Source organism: Patiria miniata, unplaced genomic scaffold (assembly GCF_015706575.1).
Source record: "Patiria miniata isolate m_02_andy unplaced genomic scaffold, ASM1570657v1 HiC_scaffold_14, whole genome shotgun sequence".
Classification (NCBI taxonomy): Eukaryota; Metazoa; Echinodermata; class Asteroidea; order Valvatida; family Asterinidae; genus Patiria; species Patiria miniata.
The window spans coordinates 10,611,669-10,632,582 of NW_024037052.1; the positions used below are offsets into that span (position 1 = coordinate 10,611,669).

General features: G+C 42.4%; 1 protein-coding gene across 1 annotated transcript; it reads right to left on the minus strand.

Moving 5' to 3' along the window:
• Positions 1–1,366: 1,366 nt before the first annotated feature.
• Positions 1,367–2,929, minus strand: LOC119721779. The gene is made up of 2 exons (XM_038191738.1): positions 2,732–2,929; positions 1,367–2,026 (listed from the first exon to the last, which is right to left on the minus strand). Exons 1-2 carry the CDS (start codon positions 2,927–2,929, stop codon positions 1,367–1,369), a joined length of 858 nt encoding a protein of 285 aa, XP_038047666.1.
• Positions 2,930–20,914: the final 17,985 nt, after the last annotated feature.

A 20,914-nucleotide genomic window follows, 5' to 3' on the forward strand; every position in this document is an offset into this window, starting at 1 on the left:
CATGTTTGTTTTACACGTAGTAGCTTCGTCTATCCCCTTTCGTGCGTTACCTTTTTTGAACCCTGTTTTCATGTCTTAAAATTATTATTTGTCACAAAATGATAACAATGAAAGCCGAATTCTATATTTCACTAGGTTCAATTTTAAATTTTGAACTTGTTGCCTCATGTTGACATTGACTTAATTAACCAAATTACTCATCACTCGTTAAATCATCACCGTAACATTTCTTCTAAAGTTAAATCATCACGGTAACATTTCTTCTAAAGTCATCGGGTCTTTTTTTATTTATGAAAAACTACCCTATACAGATGCGAGTGGCCACTACATTCATTTTACGCCATTCTACTTCATAAACAATGAACTCGTCAGCCCAGTCGTTTTGCCGAGTAGAGAACAGCCAGGAAACAAGTGGTGTTTCAGTTTCTGGTACAATATTCATGGAAACGGCACAGGTGAGGTTTGCAAACCATTTTTTCAATTTTATTCAGTTTTACAATTATCACATATGCCAAAACTAATATATTTATTGAAATGAATCTTTCCATCCCATTTTATCCCCCACGTTTTGCAACTAAAGAGTGTTTCTTTGTTACGGTTACCTCTTTATCTTAACTGTTGTAGTGACAACATGACAAGGTTTGTTCAGGTTCCCAGGCACTTGGACGTAGTGCGTTTATTCCGCCATGATGGTACAACAAGAGTGTAGCCACATTACACACACTGTGTTCATGCGCTGCGCGCAATATGAATATGTAGCTCCACATAAATATTACAACATCCTCCCCCCTTTGAAAGTACAATAATGGATTCTAACATTTACTAGACAACTTTCCGCACAGGTTAAAAGTTAATGTGGTAAGTTTCTGAATAAAATGATGAGTAACTAACAAATAATTGTGCTGCGTCTCTAGTTTCTAGTGTCTTTACATGTTTCTGGTGGGCTGGAACTTGGACTTCTAAAAACGCTTCTTAACATCTGTTTAACTGTTTAAACTCTTCAACTGTAACTCCAAGTACCAGGTCTATGATTTAACCCTATATATCTAAGGGTAACATGCTATTCAACTTTTCATCCTCCTATCGAATTCTTGAGGTTAACTACCCTCAGTGGTTTAAGTAATCAAAAGTTTAGATAAAACAACTTGAAAAACGTTTAAACAATGGACACTCTGCAAGTATGATATTGTCATGGGCTTGTTGGGATCTGATTGTTTGCTTGAAAGGGGTATATTGTGTAAGATGGCCTTATTGCTGGATGTATCGCACTGGTCTGCGAATTCCTCGGCCTGATCTTGTAATCTGTGGAGTATCTCCGGTTGCCCTAGCTGCTTTGTCGCTGTGACTTGGGAGTTTGTGTTCCGTCTTACTGAGGTCTTTGGTTTTCTCGGTGTCTGCAAATCTGACACGCTTGGGAGTGATAGAGTGTCGTGTATCTGTCATCCCTCTGAGGTGATCGAGTACGCCTCAATATGCTGCCGTTTGGGGTGGCGACTTTACACGACCTCGTCTCTCTACACACGGTTGTCACCTCGGCTGGCAGCCAAGCCCGAGAATCCTGATCAAGAATCCGGACCTTCTGCCCAACATGGAGAGGTGGGAGCTCATTGGCTGAGTGTCTCCTGTCGTAATCTGCTTTCATTCGGCGGCGGCTTGGCAAGCTTATGCAAGGTGGCCTGCCAAACAGAATCTCGGCCGGATACGGCAGTTTGGAGTCAATGGGAGTAGCTCGCAGGTTCAGAAGTGCTTTGTCAACATTCTGCTTTGACTTTTGGCATCTCTTTATGAGTGCCTTGACTGTCCGCACTGAACGTTCCACAAAACCGTTGGATTGAGGGTATCGGGGTGAGGATGTGATGTGACTTATGCCCCATGAAGCACACATGTCCTGGTGCGGCGCTCCAACGAACTGTTGGAAATTGTCCGATATTATCTCTGCCGGCGCTCCGAACATGCCAAGTGTACGCGATGTCACACCAACTACCGTTGCGCTCTTGGTATCTCGCAGCCTGTGGACGACTGGGAACTTCGAGGTATAATCAATGATCAGAAGAAAGTCATCTCCCCCAATTTCGAACAGGTCGGATGGGGATGGAGGGGTTCCTTCTTCTGCTTTGGTTGGTTTTCTTGGCAGTATTCACATGCCCTCACAGCATTGTCGACGTCACGGCTGATGTTTGGCCAGTACACGGTTTCTCGAGCCAAACGTCGTGTTTTCTCGATTCCCATGTGTCCTTGTGGAGCTGGGCCAGGATGTCTTGTCGTAGATCATCGGGGATTACTACTTGTTTCCCTTTGAAAATGACACCCCAAGATATTCCCAGTTCATCTCTGTAGGGCCAGTATGGCCTTAGATCTCTGGGTAGCTCCTTGATTTCGTCAGGCCAGCCGGCGTAAATAATTTGGGTTAGGGAACTCAGGGTTGGGTCAAGCGCGGTCTGCAGCTGCAGTTGGGTCTGCTTAGTCTGGCCGAAGTGAAGGAGATCGATGTACTTGAGCTCTGGTCCTTCAATGACGTCTGTGCCACCGCCCAATCAGTCTATGTGTATGTCTTCGTTCTTCTTCGGGTTTGGCAGTCTGGTCATGGCGTCAGACAAGATCATTGTCGGTCCTGGCTTGTAGTGCACGGTGAAGTGCCTTGCACTTTGATAAGTAGGCGTTGTAACCTTGGTGGTGCACTAGATAGGGGCTTCCTCCAGATCATTTCTAGCGGCTTGTGATCTGAGTGTACCACAAACTCCTTCCCGAAGAGGTAGTTGTGGAAACGGGCTATGCCAAACACCATTTCCAGCGTTTCCCTTTCTATGTTGGAGTAATTTTTCTGCGTCGGTAAGAAACTTTTGGATGCAGAGGCAATAGGTTTGCCATGTTGAGTGAGGCATGCTCCCAGCCCTTTCTGTGAAGCGTCAACCTCAAGTACCGTTGGCATCTCAGGGTTGTAGTACTGAAGGCATGCGTCCGCTGTGATCGACAGCTTCAGTGCCTAAAACGCTGCTTGGTGGTACTCCTGCCACACAAAAGGGAAATTTTTCTTGAGAAGATCTCGGAGCATCGCTGCCTTGTCTGCGAGGTTGGGAATATACGCAGACATATAGGTGATGAGACCAAGGCATTTTTGGAGGTCTTCCTTGTCCTGGGGTGTGGGGAGGTTGTGTATGTCCTCAACCCGCCCTGGGTCTGGCTGTACCCCAACGTCAGAGTAGATCAAGCCGAAGAAATTGATCTTCTTTGTTTTTATCCTGCATTTGCTGCTGTTGAATACAAGACCCTCACTTCCGGCAACCCAAGGTTGGCGTCGTGTCCGTTATCTGTGCGGCCGTAAACGACTATGTCGCCAGCTATACAGACACAGGTCTGGTGCACACTGTATTTTCTGGGTGGGTCAATATGGGGTACCGCGTCTTCTTTGAGGTGCAATGTTGCCCTTCGTTTGAAGCTTCCAATGGTGTCAAACTGATCTTGATACGCCTCCATCAGCTGCTCAATTGATTGTACTGACGTCAGTCTGGCAGCATGTATCGTCACGACTCCCATGTCACGGCACATGGGCAGACCTGCAATCACTGGGCCTGTGAAGTCAACGACGTAAAATCTATTCTCTGACCACGTAGGATCTTCGTATCTGCAGAGCAAATCGATGCTGCCCAGACAGGGTATCGTTGTTCCATTATATGCGGTTAGCTTGGTTGTCACCGGTTTGACTTGGGATCTCCAAGTGTCTCCATACATCTGTCGTATGGTTCTGAGTGGGAGTGTGTTACCTCCGGCTCCGGTGTCTATCTTGACTTTAAGGCGGTGCTTGCCTTCAAGGTCAAGCAAACCACGACAAGCTCTCTGTAGGCTTCGTTACCCGTGTTATCTTTCTTCTTGTGGAAGTCTGGAACAGTTACAACATGGAACACTTCCTCGTACGCATGGTCCATGTATTCTAACTGAATCCTGTTCAGTAGTGTTTGGTGTCGAAGATTCATCCTTCTATCGGCCCTTGGGTTTACATTGTTGGGGCCTTCTATCTCTGGAGGGACTGCGTCGCCTCTCCCCGGAGTGACTGGGTCTTCTTCGTGGTGACTTGGATCCTCTGCGTTGTCTTCTTTTAGCTCTCGTTTTCATTTCTGCAACACTTGGACCAGTGCCCTTTCGCTCCACAGGCCTTGCAGGTATCATGGTATGCGGGGCACCGTCTGGGTGAGTGTGATAACCCACAGTTTCGACAAGCTCGACTCTTGGACCATATGGCGTTCACTGACCCCCATTGGTCTCCATGGACTGTAAACTTTGCTTGCCGGCAACAATGGCTTCATACTTTCGCACTTCGACGAGCATTTCGTCAATGCTGTAGCCAATGGGTCTGTCTAGCAGATCCTTTTGGAAGGACTCGGAGGGTGTAGAGGCTATCACGAGTTCAACTACTCGTTCAGTGAGTTCCGCCACACTAAATTGACAATCAACAGCCTTCGCTCGGCACCTGTTGACGAATTCATCGAGGTGTTCCTCGTGCTTTTGCCGGTAACGCATCAGTTCCAAGCGGTGGATCCTGAAGTTTAGCTTCACCTTGAGTTGTTTTTCAAACAAATCCCATAGCTTGGATGGGTCGAGCTGCCCTTCTTCAGTCAGGCTAGAGACATTGATTTTCCTAAGACCCTCTTTTCCGACGGCTATCTTGATTTTGACTGCTTGCTTGGCTGGGTCTGTGATATCTTGGTCGGCAAGACACATTTCGATTCTCTGTCGGAAAATGATCTTTTGCCAGATCACTGGCATCCCACTGCATTTCAGGGAATTTTGTGGCCATGGTTAACAAGGGACGGGCTGTGCCTGTGGGAATTCTCTATAATGGTAAGTAAACAGGTGTAATAATATTGATACTATTACCTTTTAAATCAATGGGCACAAAGACACAAATAATTTATGGCCATGTGAGGCAATACTTAACACAAGTATATCATCAGATAAACCAAGATAAGTGATGTTCAGTTTGAGTCCGGCATGCAGTATTTTTTGGAAAAATCAGACCAGTCCATTAATACTGTCCAATAGTTCAGGTTGCTGTTATGTGGTTCCAGCACTCCTGCAGATCTGGCTGTTTTCCGGAAGATCCGGCTGTTATCTGGTAGGTCCTGCAGTTTTCCGGTAGGTCATGCTGTATTCCGGTAGATCCGGCTGATATCCGGTAAATCCGGCTTTTTTCCCGGTAGATCCTGCTGTTTTCTGGTAGAACCAGCTGTTTACCGGTAGATCCAGCTGTCCGCAAGCTGCAGCATTGATCGGCAGAACAATATGACTGGTTCGGTCGTGTTTCGCCTCAGGTGGGGTCAAAGGTCAAATCCCGATGAGCGTGTGCGTGGGGGTAGTTCCAGGGTATGGCTCGCCGGAACTGCTTTTATCAACCAGCTGCACAAGTCAATGGCGTTCACATAGCGCAAAGTATATGCACGGCATGTAAACTCAATGATGCTTTGCTTCAATCAAAAGGTTCGGACAAAACACTTACAACCGCCCTGTCTTCAGTCCGTGACTATCGATTACATATGCTGACTCGGTCCATCGGTACATATGCATTTACGATATGTGCTATGCGGCAACTTCCTCTGTACTTTCCCCTGGCAAACTGAATTAGAAAACTGGGTCGCTTCTGGCCAGTCTGTGGTCGTTGCGAGTACAGTGTGGGCTGGCGCGTATAGGCTTTCAGGCGTCACGTTGGCCGCTGGCGAACCGGGCTCTTTGCGTGCAGCGACGGCTCAATCCACTGTCGATGTCGGCTGCTGGGCATCGATCCGTGCTCCGTCTGTGGCGGTCTTTCGCAGGCGATTGGCGTTTAGCTAGCTCGATGCCTGGTCGCGGCTTACATGTATGCAGCATTTCAGTGTCCACTACCGCTGCCACCATGTAGTGATAGCATGAAAAGGTTTGTTCAGGTTCCCAGGCACTTGGACGTAGTGCGTTTATTCCGCCATGATGGTACAACAAGAGTGTAGCCACATTACACACACTGTGTTCATGCGCTGCGCGCAATATGAATATGTAGTTCCACATTAATATTACAACAACTGTGACTGGAAAGATAAAAGAGAAATGCAAGCACCAAATAATCACAACAATTGACAAGTTCAGTTCTATTTACACAATTATTATTTACAATCTAATTTACAAGTCCACTTCTTCTACTAGCAGCAATTACAATATTTCAATATGAATAGTAATAATTCGCCAAACTATACTTATATCAGCTTGTGTATTACTTTCAATCTAATGTCTTCAGGCGGAAACAATGAAAGTATATCACAAAATAAAGTCAGTATTTCGTCTCAGTTGAAAACTCTTAATTTGAAACAAAACAACTCAAAAAATATTAATTAAATGAATCTTTGGGTTTAGTTTCTGAACAAATTTAATTTAAGATAGAACGCTAGGTGTGGGTACTTTTAAATCACTTTCCCCACCAAGTCATAAAAAATGAACACTAATTTTGGATGTTTTCCAAAGGTTTAATTCTCAAACACCAACAATGACCGGTTTTCATTAGGTGGTCTCTTGATTCTACACTCTCAGTGGTGTACACATGCAGTGGTGACAGCCTTCCTTGTTCAACCACGGCGTCCTCTGTCGTCTCTTTGCGACACTCACTTTGCGTCATACTCGGCTGCTACTACATGTATCAAACGTCTTCGCAAGCATCCCGGCTCATCAAACATCTACCTCAATTTGGCGTACACCCTAGCTAGGCTACGGCTAGCTGGGCCAAGGGCCATCCAATATTTCAACGAAAGATTGTCCAAAACATACAGACATTCATACACGAAAATCTCCGATCTTTTACACGACAACTCGGAAAAGAATCACACTTATGTTCATGTACAATAATTTTCATTAACCTTGTCCATTATTCTATCGAAACTTTAGCAAGGTAAGCACCGTCATATTTATCCTGCAACGATAGTTTCCAACATCTAAAATCCATTTCTTGATAACTAAATAAACAGAACCCACGGTTTCCTTGCCGTTCAAAATCTTGACGCCCTTGGTAACTTCATTTAATATTTGCCATCAAGCAGTCTGTACAAATCTGCTTCTTATATCATGCAGCAAAAGTAGGTAACTGCCGGCTTAAAAAAACCCGCGAAGCTCAGAGGATCGAGCTCTGACATCCATGTCGATCAAAATCAAAATAAACACTGACATGTCACATTCCACTTCATTCATTTACAACCTAAAAGAATTCACACACAAAGATTGAGGAAAGCTTGGATAAGCGCATTTAATTAGACACAAAAGGCAGTACATTGAAGAGAATGTTACCGCTCGTGTCGGCCCTGTATTATTAAACACAATAGTGAGTTAGTTACATGTGGGCAGAGGAATCCATGGCCCTGTGTATATGTCACCAGTTTACATCGAAGGGAAATTCTTGACATTGTTTTTATGCTTATGCAAATGTAATATTCCTGAGCAAAATGTTGTTGCCACCATACTCAGAAACTACTCAGAAACTACCCGTTGAGTTTCATTGCGCTTTCGGTTCGGTTGACAAGGAGTTTTACACTAACGTCTAAGCGGTAATTTGTAATTATCGAACAATAAAAGTGTAATAAATCACTGTGTAATGGTCATGAAGTGTAGATGTCAGTCCTGTAATAGTCTTGTCTGGTGGACACAATCCCAATTTGAAACTGTTTGTAATATCTCCGCACACAAAACCCTAAGGTTCAAATTTAGTTCAAATTTTACCAAATCGCCTCTTGATATTCTTTGATTAACCACAGATAACTTGGGAAGGTTATCATAAAATCCCGTTTTTCTACACGAATACTTGAAACACGCATTGTTCAAGGTCAAAATTGTGGTTTTTGTCTAAACCTATGAAGAATTATGACTTATTAGACGAAAATGTATGGTCACGTGATCAAATATAATGCATGCGAAGAATCCAATATGGCCGACATTGATGCGAACAGTACCTTAATATCAGGTTAAAAAATATAAAATTACCATAACTATATTATTTGCAGCATTTTTGGGACAAAATAAAAAACGATTTTCCCCCATCCAAGTGGGTATAGCACTCTCTTGATTGGATGCATATTGACCCAAAGAATGGAAGCTTTTAAATTAAAATATAAGGATTAATACCTCAAGTTTGTTTGTATTTTTACCAAAATAGATAAAAAACAAAGACAATTAGAATACAGATGTAGAAGAATCCAGATGATAAAAACAGGTGTTTTAGGATTTTACCTTCATTACCCGCTTTCTCTTAGATTGCATTTTGCTAGAAAGAAATATTCTATTAAAAATTAAATACATTATACTCATGAAACTATACACGACTACGATGTTAATGACATAAATGATTCATTTCGTTGTGATTTCATTTTTATTGTTATACAGTGACTCTTAATGTGTATCACCTTCCAGTAACTGAGACAACTAATGAGGCAGAAATCATCTTTACGAGAAGCCATGGGACTGCGAGTGGTTGGTTAAAAGCCAGGAGATGTGTGAGAAATGCTACTTCAGAATTTCAAATTGCTTTTGAGGCAACCCGTGTTGACCACTATCGGTATCTTCTTTCTTCGTATATTGCAATCGATGACATTAACAGTGGTATGACTTTTTGTTTATTTTTATTCTCACCTATGGTTGTTTTTTCTTTGTTTAGGTTTTCCCGCTCTAATGCGTCAGAAGTACATTTAAATGCGTTTTAACGTGTGTATTCATGCGATTTGGATCATGCTGCTCATTAGGTTCTTATTCATTTTTATGGCGTTCAATTTCGTTTACAGACATTCAATTGTTTTTGCCAACACATCCAAAGTAGAAATTGCGCCATTCAACTAAATTGTACCCAATCGTCGTTTAATTTCGCACACCTGCATTTAACGATGTTTTTGCCTTCGATTCATACTTTCCTTTCCGTTTATGAAGAATCGATTTAGCACTTCGCGCATTCAATATAACAACATTTCCATCAAAATGGACAAAAAGGTCAACAGAGGTAACGCTGAAAACAAAAGGTTTTAATTAGGACAGCTGCACTTGTCATCTTGGGGGTTTCTTTTTATGTTCAATTCTTTGGCACCTTTTCTTTCATCATTGCAGCAATATTCATCGTGACCTGTGTCAACTTGTTTTAATAATTTCATTTTAATTCGTCCATCTTTTAATTATGTATTCATATTTTGTTGGGATTGTAAATATATATTCAGTGACGAAGCAAGGTATTTTTTTTTTGGGGGGGGGAGTTGACGTGAAAAAGGGCATGCGCAAAATCCGTGCTGAAAGATGGACAATTCTTTTACACCAGTTACCCGGCACTTTTTGGAAAACAGGGCACTCGTTACGAAATATTTTTTAGGGGGTGAGGGTTAATACCCTCTCTCCCCCTCAGATGCTACGCCACTGAAATTTCTTTCAATTCTTTGTGATTGTTCTCCAAAAAAAAATGGTCCAAGTGGTTTATTTCAATTCCAATGCCGAAATGCCGAATTTGAATGCTGTTCGGTAATAATTTCAATTTGAATGAGTTTATTTTTTACCTTCAAATTTGATTGCCGAATTTTTTCGGATCACGGGCTGAAAAAAACGAATCTGAATTTATTTATTTTAGTATTTAAATTAAACGATGATCTTAAATTGCATTCAAATTCGCGCTAAAATGGACAACTGGAAGCTAATTTTGTTTAAATTTTGTTCTAATTAAACAGGAAAACTGTTAGAATTTATAACGAATAACCGTCTCCCCGGGTCTGATGAATTTTAAACTACCCTGCAATTTACCCAAATGATATTTACATTGTCGAACTTTGTCAAACTGAAAAGGAACCTGACTTTTTTTTCTAAAATAAATTCAAATCTATACTTTATTGATTGAACTTTTACGTAATCGGTAAGGAAAACTTACATTATTTTCCTATATCAGTTTCCCTCGTTTTTTGGTCTTTCATGTGACAAAAACAATAGTTAGATTTTCGGTTTTTTTCGATATTCGCATACGTTTGTAAAGCTAATTTGCGGTTTTAAGTTTACTGTTCGATAATCGACTTACACAAACACGTGTGCAGCAAATGTATGTGTGTAAGACTTCAAGACGAGTAACTTTACAGTCATGTTTTGTTTGTCGCGTTCTAATAACCTAGCACGGTCCACATTGTTCGTGTTCGTTTATTATGTGCTGGTCTTGACATGTCTCGTGACTTTATCAACATGTTTTTGGATGTTGTTCTTTTATGCCCCCTGCGAAATGCATGTGCATTTTACGTTTCCCCTGAGAAGGACAATGATTGCCCTCCTGAACCAAAGAGGCTATATCCAATTTTTACTTCCGACAAGGAGGTTATATTTTCATCGGCGTTGGTTTGCTAACTAGAGATAACTCTAAAAGTTATTGACAGATTTTCATCAAACAAAATCTAGGGGTGGTTCTTGGTACAAGTACAAATCAGTTAAGTTTTGGAAATGATCCGGATCTGGGTCTGGATCTTTAATTTTTAAAGGATTATTCACCATTAAGAGATAGGAACGATTAAAATGTTATGAATGAACTGTAGTGTGTGCTTACCAGGCGGAGCCTATCGCTTATCCCCTCACCGGCAAAGAGAGTATAGTTGGGGGTGACTGACCGACGCCATATTGCCTGACTGCAATTCATCTGCTGCGAAGCGCGGCCAAAAATCCCCTGGGTGTACGTCGTGCTTCACACACAAGGAACAGTGCGCGTCAACCAGCGAAATGTCCCGCCCATGGCACGTCGTTGCTAGGTAAAAAGGCGCCCTCTTTGTCGGCGCACGGATCCGATTGCGTGAATGCACGTACATGCATACGTGTTGGACAGCGTGCGTATTTTTGTTCCTATAGGAGAGATGGGGCCAAGTCATGCATAATTCACTTTTCCTTGGAATCAATGCAAGACACATAGGTTCTCATTCTCTATTTGTTATACCCTTAAATAAAACGATAAATTTAGAGAAGAAAATAGTCGAAGAAAATGATCAGCGTCGATGTGGATTCCAACCAGTGATTTTTTTGTATCCATAGCTCATCTCGCTATCCTATGGTGGCCCTGTAGGGACAACACACATCTAAATTTCTTCGCAGATTTCTACAATGTCGCACATTTTTTTTTTGCAAATTTCTGCGATATTGCGCATTTTATCTCAAAATCTGCGCAGATTTCTGCAATGTTACACATTTTATCGCAGAAAAAAATCTGCTCGGATTTCTGCGATGTCGCACATTTTTATCACAGAAATCTGCCAGCGGAGATTTTTGCGATGTCGCACATTTTATCGCACATTTCTGCGAAGATTTTTGCGATAAAATGCGCCATATCGCAGAAATCGGTGCAGAAATGTACGATAAAAGGTGCCACATCGCAGAAATCTGCGATAAATGTGCGGCGTCGCAGAAATCTGCGCAGATTTCTGCGTTAAATGTGCAATATCGCAGAAATTTGCCGAGAAATGTGCGATAAATGTGCAATATCGTAGAAATTTGAGCAGAAATGTGCGATAAAATGTGCGACATCGCTAAAATCTCGATGTGTGATGTCCCTTCAGGGGCACTAGGCGACTGAATGGTAGCTCGACGACTACCGTTCTCGAGCAGTGTAGAAACAAGCAGTAGGTAGAGACTGACAGGGCAGCCGAAAGACCATGATATAATATGCAGGAACATTTTGAAGGAATTTATTAGCCCGGTTCATACTTCACGCGAAAGCATGTGCAAGCGAAACTCATGTCATCAACAATGGTGGGCCGGTGCGCTTCGAATGTATTGTTGACGTCACGAATTTCGTCTCGCTTTCGCTTTCGCGTGAAGTATGAACCATAGAGAGTGTTAACAAATTTCCCATAGATATAGAATAAAAAGACTAGATCAGAAGCGTGTATACGCGCCATAGAGTGTGCACAATTTTCCATAGAAATAAAACTTAAATAACTAGATCGGACGCGCGTTCGAACGCGCCATTCACTGTGCACAAAAGTTTTGGGTTCTTCATGGACGCGCTGCAAAGTCACGTGAATAGGGCCACGCGCAAAGGGCAGCTGGTGAATGCTGGACGTAAAAATATCGCCAAAACCTGGGGTGCGTTTTGGCGGTCATAACCAAGAAATGGTTCGGTGGTTTCTTGTCTGTGAATTTCTTTAGCAATAATAATTGGGTTAGAATTACGCATGATCATGTAGTACTCAAATCCCCAAAACAATTAACCAAAGAGAAACCACCGAACCAATTTTTGGTTAGGACCGCCAAAACTCACCCCTGAATTCATGCAGCTATTCGTTGAAGTTCTTAACAACAGATTGACATTTTTAACTACGATTTTTGACAGTTCACATTCCTTTGAAAAGTTACACATGGGTTTGCCTCTGTGTCTTATTTTGGGCCAACTTGGTGACTGTGCGAAGGCAAATGTCAAAAGCGTAGTCAAATGTCAATCTGTTTAATGAGATTTTCCCCTCTTTTTCAAAATGTGCAATAAATGTCAACCGTTACCTGCCATCAGACAAAACATAAACTTCTAATTTTACCAACATCAAAATGAAATAACAGAAAATCATTTTGTAAATGAGCAACGATAAAAACACGCACTCGAAATATTATGTTACATTATCTGCGAACCTCAATAGGAACATTACATTTGAAATGAATGGATGGCTACAAAAACAAGTCTCTGGCTGTCTGTTGTGAGTACTGAACACACTGATATAAATAACTTTCAGATAATAAACAATGTAAACTTACTCGTTAGCTAATAAATACACTGATGACATGGCAGTTCCATATCCATAGCCATTAATCAAGATGTCAAGAATGTCATTGCTCATGAAAAAAATACATTAGGTTGTCACCATCCGCATATTGTGGTCTAGCCTATGCAACTACCAGCAGGTGAGTGCTTCTCATAAATTTATGAACCAGAATGAGTAATTTCAATATATCTTCCTCATATGCATGAACGCAAAAAGACATTTATTTAATCTTTCAATTTCTGAGGAGCAACAGTAAGACGATAACGAAATACTGACTTGTTAGATTTTAGCTATGGTCCACGCATGAGGCACAGTTACGCGTGGTCAGCTATCACCTCACTGCACGCACAGTCAGCAGTGCAATCTTCTTTCTGACGAAGACGTACGCTTTCGTCGAGCAGTGCAAACTTCTTCATTTGTTCACCATGACTGTGATTCGTTGAGCAAGGCGCAGTTTTCCCAGCTCCAGCAAAGTGAATTCCAATTGCAGAATATGAAACTGTGTTTCCATCTGGTCGGCCGTCTCTGGAGTAACAAGTTGCTTCTCTTTCATGCCTTTTACCACCCGTCTTTTTGGACATGATCGTCGATTTTCCTGCCGGAGTTGTCTGTTTTCCTGTTCAAGCTTGGATATATAGCCTTCCTGCTACTGCCGAGTGTAGATCCATTTCTGGTGGTAGACTGTATGCATGCTATATCGCTGATGTTTGTTTTGCCGATACAGCCTGCACTGAAGCAACACTTCGACGGGGCTTGGGTCTGTTCTTTCCATGCCGTTGGCAGCTTTTCTCTCTCGTGCTGAAGTCCATACACGCGACTGAAGTCTTTCTACGAAATAAAACAAATAAAGCACATAATTGGCCTTTAAATACATGACAATAATTATCGATAGTGTATCCTGACCCCAAGGCTCATTGTAACACTTACAGGCTTCAAATGAGTCAGGTAGTCTTCAAAGATCATTGACGGTACGGCATCGTCACGCAGACGTGTCCCCCCCCCCCCTTCCACCTTGAAGCACTCTGCAGGGAAATGGTCGCTGCAAAGACGATAGTGCTTTGTTGGATTCCATTTGCTGCCATTTGGAATATTTCTCCTAATCCGCTGCAGTCAAACTTTTAATCTCTTTAGATCGCCGTTGGGGAACCTGGGAAGTAAAATTAATAAGCCTCGATTGAATTTTTTTGTAGTTTTAGCAAAATGCACACATTTTTGTAGGACTTTATCCTTCAAGATGTACAATCCGTGTCCTCCAAAAAAAAAAATGAAAAGGAGATGGGAGTTGCCTAGATACACTTTACACTACGGATCATTTATTAAAATAAAAAAATGACGGATCATCAAATACGCCTTGAAATTGTTCTCAGTGCAAACGTCATTGAGTGTGTTCAAACTAGGGGAATGGTACATTTTCTTTAATCACACACATCCCACAACAAAAAGTGACTCCAAATCCTCGTTCCCCCGCGGACTATTGAAAACCAGGAGAGGAGAGGGGCGACGTTAGGCCAGAACAATTGTTAGTCGATGTTCAGGATTAGGAGTACCATCTTAAATTTTAAAACAAAATTATACTGCCAGGGTTTTAAGTAGGCCCTGCGTGGTTATTACAAAATTCGGAGGATCCTTTGGATCACACATGGGGGATTTTTCTCCACACCCATTCCTGTGATTTATGTCCATTCGCAATGCGTATAAACGTAGCCTATATTATTGAGTTAATTGTTATAACAGCTGTCTTGTTCGAAATACAGTCTCAAGAGATAAATTTCTATGTATTAAGTTACTCACACATGATGTTAACTTCTTGAGAGACTGTCCTCCGGGACCCTTTCTCCGTCCCTGTTGCACTTCGCTGCTGCACAGTTTGCCACCATTTTCAAGTCCAATAAGTGATGGAGAAGTACATGAAAGTACAAGTGATCGTCACGCCGAAGAAATGCGCGTTTAAATTTTTGACCCTATTCACGTGACTAATGGCAGCGTCCTGTCAAAACGCGCGTATCATACGCGCGTCTGATCTAGTTTTTTAAGTTCTATATCTATGAAATTTTCCCGTTCCCGCACGGACGCTCTACGCGTAGTAGTGCGTGGGGCAAAACGTGCGTTACGCGCACCTACATTCCCGTAGGTTTGTGCACAAACTATGTCCGTCAAAGTAACATTTTCTTACCAGTAGTTATCATATATCCAAACAAATTCAATATGCATTTTCAAGCTGGGTAGATCACCTCGAAGTTTGCTCCATTTCCCCGTGTAATTATTGTTTGTTTCAAAATTGGTGGTGCCCGTTGCTAAAAATTGTTTCAAACAATGAAAAGGAAAAATTAGAATGTAAAAACTGCTTTAAAATAACCGTTGAATTAGTTAAGAAAATTGTGAAATTTTGCAATGGAAGATTTTAGAGATCTGTGTTACAATTATTATTCTTTTTGGGATGAGAACAATTTACTTGGATTGCATTTTATATGTGTGACTTTTAATGGCAATAATATTGCCCCTGAAAACCGTTTTAAGAATGAAATAAAATTACACTCCCGTAATGAATGTTAGTGAAGGGCTGGGGCGGGGCGTGCAAACCCGGCCCTTCCTGTATCCAACAGTACAAAACTGCATCTGATATACGGCATATGTTATAGCCTGAGGAGGGACAATGGAGAAAAAATATTCTGGCTGTTGTCCCTTAAAAGCTGCCGTGAATTTAAATTAAAGGACAGCGCAACAACTGCAGGAATATTATTTTTGTTGATGAAAAAAATAAAACACAAACAACACGCACCAGCATTTTAAAACGGAAAATAAATACGAGAAATAAAATGGATCAAACTTCGAAATGAACGTGCAGCTTGATAACCCATATTGAATTTTGTTGGGGAAATAACTACTGTTTATATTAGCGGGCCTTGAAGCGCGCGCGCCTGGCGCACGCACGCCTTTGCGCGTGTGCGCAGCAGTTACAAAATAATTGTTCGATTTCATATCAGTTTCTTCATTGTTTTTTTTACATGTTTGTGAAAAAACCATCGATCAAATAGAAGTGTGCTACAAATGTCAACAAAGTCGAAAGTTAATTGAAGTACCATTTATTGATTTGTTCATTTACAAACTGTGCATGGATATTTATGACCAAAATATGATGTAAATATTGTAGCTTAATTGGAACTTATCGTAATGTTCCTATTGTTTTACATATTTATTATTATAGATTAAACGAAGTCATCACCCGCCGTGTGAGTTTGTGACAAAATCTTTGTAGCACAAGCCGCAGTCATCGGTATCTTCTACAGTTTAATGACTGATGGTGCCGTCGGAAACACTAGTATTGGCGCTAACGCTAAGCTCAATCGACTCTTCCAGTTCTGCGAAGGAGAAGCTTTGGCAGTCATCCGTTGTTGCGCCATGATGCAGCCGGATGAAGGTTACGCCAAGGCCAAAGAACTGCTTCGAGAGCGTTTCGGAAATGGTTATAGAATTTCCGAGACCTGGGTAAGAAGACTTACAGAAGGTCAACGGATCATGCCAGGAGACTGCAGAGCCGTTCAGAAAATGGCGGATGAATTGAGAAGCTGTACACTTGCACTAAAGGCTATGGACAAGTTGGACGAGATCGATACCAAGAGGAGTCTAGCTTTAATTGTGAAGAGACTCCCACAGTACCTCCAGTCGAAGTGGCGTTCCATGGCAGTGCAGCACCTCGATGAGACCGGTCGTTACCCTAGCATCGACAAGCTTTGGAAGTTTACCAGCAAGGACACTCGGGAAGCGGTGATACCGTTAAATCCCCCGACGTGTACCGCATGGCAGTACACCTGTTTGGAGGCGTGTGGAGCCCCAGTTTTGCCAACGTTGCCCTCAGACGGACGGCAGAAGATAATGTGGACGACTTCAATGCCGATGTTCTGGCTACAGTGAAGGAGAACTTCTACGTGGACGACTGCCTGAAGTCCCTAGATTCCGAGGGTGAAGCAGTTGAGACGGTGAAGCAGTTGACTGACATACTGGCGAAGGGAGGTTTCCGCCTGACAAAGTGGATTAGCAATAGCAGAAGAGTAAATGAATCCGTGCCGCCGGAAGAGAGAGCAAAGGGTGTCAAGAACCTTGATCTTAGTCAAGAAGAGCTACCTGTTGAGAGAGCGTTGGAAGTCCATTGGGATACTGAGCACGACTTACTCAGAATGAAGATCAAGTCAAAACATGGTAGTCAGACAAGAAGAGGCTTACTGAGCGTCATCTGTTCAGTGTATGACCCATTGGGGTTTGTTTTCCCGTACATCCTTCGGGCGAAACTCCTCTTTCAGGACGAGTTCCAAATCGTTGGCAAGAGCTGGGATGATCCTTTAGAGGCCGAAACTCAGGATCACTGGGCGAAGTGGTTAGATAAGCTTTCTCTTTTAAAAGAGTTTGCTGTTGAAAGATGCCTCGTGCCAAGCAACTTCGGAGAGATAAGTGAATGCCGTTTGCATCACTTTTCAGATGCCTCTCAAGATGCGTGTGGGAGTGTATCTTATGCTCGTTTTGTCAATTCTGCGGGAGAAATCCACTGTAGTTTTCTGATAGGAAAATCACGCCCGGCACCTTTGAAGACGATGACGATACCCAGACTGGAGCTTTCTGCAGCAGTAGTAGCTGTAAAGATGGAGCAGATGCTACGAAGGGAGCTGAAACTGAACGTCTGCGGGTCCACGTTCTGGACTGACAGCATGCTTGTGCTGCAGTACATCAAGAACACATCAAAGCGCTTACACACGTTTGCAGCCAACAGGGTGGCTGTCATACATGATGGTTCATCTGTTGACCAGTGGCGATATGTAAATACGGATCGAAATCCTGCTGATGACGCATCGAGAGGTCTGGACGCGCACAACATGATCTCCAAAGACAGGTGGAGAAAGGGACCAGAATTCCTCTGGCAGGATGAGAAGAGTTGGCCAGCAACTCCTCAAACTCCAAATCTTCTCGAGACGGATCGGGAAGTGAAGAAAGTAGCAGTGACACGAGCTACGGGAGGCGCAGTGACAGCTGATCCTGTGGCAAGACTTATCAGCAAGTATTTCAGTTGGAACCATCTAAAGAAGGCTGTGGCGTGGGTCCTGCGTTGCAAGAAGTGGTTGATTGAACGCAGATCTCGATCCATATGGAGTGGAAATCGACTGACCGCAGCAGAGATGGATGATGCAGAACTTGCTGTAATAAGATACGTGCAAAGAATCAACTACGAGCAGGAGATCCGAGACTTAGAGAAAGGGAGACGTTCAGTCCAAAGGCAAATTTCCATCTACAGTCTTGAGCCAATTATCGATGACAACGGTGTTCTGAGACTAGGTGGTAGGCTCAGACAAGCGCCCGTAGAGGCGAGTCGAAAGTTCCCTTCGATTCTACCTAAGCATCATCATGTGTCAACCCTGATTGTTCGTCATGCACATGATACCCTGTTGGGTCATTCAGGCAAGGAACATGTACTCTCTGTGGTGAGACAGCAGTATTGGATTCCGAAGGCCCGGTCACTGATCAAGAATATCTTGAAGGCATGTGTTGTCTGCAAGTGACTGCAGGGAACACCACAGAAACAACGGATGGCAGATCTTCCCGAATGCAGAGTTACTCCAGGAAAACCTCCATTCAGTTATGTGGGTTTTGATTGTTTTGGGCCTTTCTATGTGAAAAGTGGTAGGAGTAAAGAGAAACGCTATGGATTTCTCTTCACGTGCCTCTCCACAAGGGCCACACACCTTGAGAGTCTCCATTCACTGGAGACAGATTCATTTCTGAATGCCTTCATGAGGTTCGCAGCTAGACGAGGTACACCAGAGATAGTGCTCTCTGACAACGGAACCAACTTTGCCGGAGGCGAGAAAGAAATAAGACAGGCCATCTCTCAACTCGAGAAGGATAGTCAGTTGTGAAGCACATTGAATGGAAGCTCAATCCACCTGCAGCTTCGCACATGGGTGGTGTCTGGGAACTGCCAATACGGACCGTACGGAAGGTGCTAGGAGCACTTCTGAAAGACCAAGTTCTAGACGACAAGCGCCTGAGTACCATGTTTTCTGAGGCCGAAGCCATAGTCAATGATCGGCCAATCACCGCTGTCTCTGACGACCCGAATGATTTGGAGGCCCTCACGCCGAGTCATCCGCTCAAATTCAGACCTGGGCATCCAATGCCATTGAGTGGTTTGACGGACGGAGACAAATACCGGAAACGATGGAGACATGTTTAGTATTTGGCAGAGAGGTTTTGGAATCGATGGATTTCCGAATACTTACCAACCCTGCAGCGGCGGCAAAGATGGATTGAGCCACAAAGAAACATCAAGTCAGGCGATATTGTGTTGGTCAGAGACGACAACACTACTCGAGGCCAGTGACCATTGGCACGAGTAACGAGGACTTTCCCTGGCGTAGATGGACTGGTACGCACAGTGGAAGTTCTGACACGTGGTGGCATCCTCAAGAGGCCAATAACCAAACTTTGCCTTCTAGAAGGCGAACTGGATAGAAGATATCAACAACTGAGTTATACTCTACCAATTATAACTTAAGTTTTGTTTTGTTTTTTTGGATTTCTGGTTGACTGAACATTCGGAAAGAATTTGAATCACTTTAGCCTTTTGTTGGGGTATTTTAAAATGTTAAACTGCATAAATTTGGTTATTATAATATTAATTGTTATTAATTGACTAGTGGTTAATTGAATGTGTAAATGTTGGCCTGTAGAGCAACGTTTAAGGGGCCGGGATGTTTATGTTAAAATTATTTGTCAGCGGACGTTGAAGCGCGAGCGCCTGGCGCACGCACGCCTTTGCGCGTGTGCGCAGCAGTTACAAAATAATTGTTCGATTTCATATCAGTTTCTTCATTGTTTTTTTTTACATGTTTGTGAAATAAGCATCGATCAAATAGAAGTGTGCTACAAATGTCAACAAAGTCGTAAGTTAATTGAAATACTATTTATTGATTTGTTTATTTACAAACTGTGCATGGATATTTATGACCAAAATATGATGTAAATATTGTAGCTAAATTGGAACTTATCGTAATGTTCGTATTGTTTTACATATTTATTATTATAGATTAAACGAAGTCATCACCCGCCGTGTGAGTTTGTGACAAAATCTTTGTAGCATAAGCCGCCGTCGTTGGTATCTTCTACAACTACTACAGGTCAAAAATATTACTTTTACGGACATAAAAATATATCTTTCCATACAAACCTACCGGAAAAAAAAAGGTGCGCGTAACGCAACTTTTGGCCCACGCGCTAAAAAAATGGCGCCGCCCATGGCAGAACGTGCGTCTGTACGCACTGCCGATCTAGTCTTTTTATTCTATATCTATGAAATTTCCCCGTTCCCGCATGGACGCTCTACGCGCAGTAGTGTGCAAAAAACGGGGCAAAACGTGCGTTACGCGCACCTACATTCCCGTAGGTTTGTGCACAAACTTGCATTTTTATGTCCGTAAAAGTAACTTTTTTTGACCAGTGGTTATTATGTCTCTCACAAAATTAAAATTGTGTATAAAAACATTGTTTTAAACAATGAAAAAGAAAACGTAGAATGTATAAACTGCTTTAAATTAGAGTTGAATTATTTAAAATTAAAATTGAATTGTTTAAATGGATGATTTTGGAGATTTGTGTTACAAGATATTATTATCTTTTGCGGGATGAGAACAATTTACTTGGATTGTAGTTTATATGTAGGACTTTTAATGACAATATTGCCCCTGAAAACCGTTTTAAGAATGAAATTAAATCACACTCCCATAATGTTCCAGCCTTCTGAATGCATTGGCTGATTCGAACCTTTTGGGAGGACGGCTTGAGGGGTACGGATGATGGGTGTGTTTATTTCGAAAAAGCGTCTTGGATATTTGGCCTCAATTTGACGCTAAGAGTGGTGGCGTGAACAGGCTGGGAGGGGGGGGGGCATTGGTAGATGGCAACATCATGAAGATCTTAAAAGCGAGATCGGGAAAGCCGATAGAAGAGAAAGTGGGACATTGAAAGTTACATTTTGCAACGGCAAAGAAAACCACCGCTGCTCATAGGGAAACGAGATGGGTAAACCGTACGAACGATTTAAAAAATAAAGCCTAAAGTTTTTTTACATGTGCTCTACCCATTTTTCAACATTATGGGATTCTTGCGCCTTCTGGAAGATT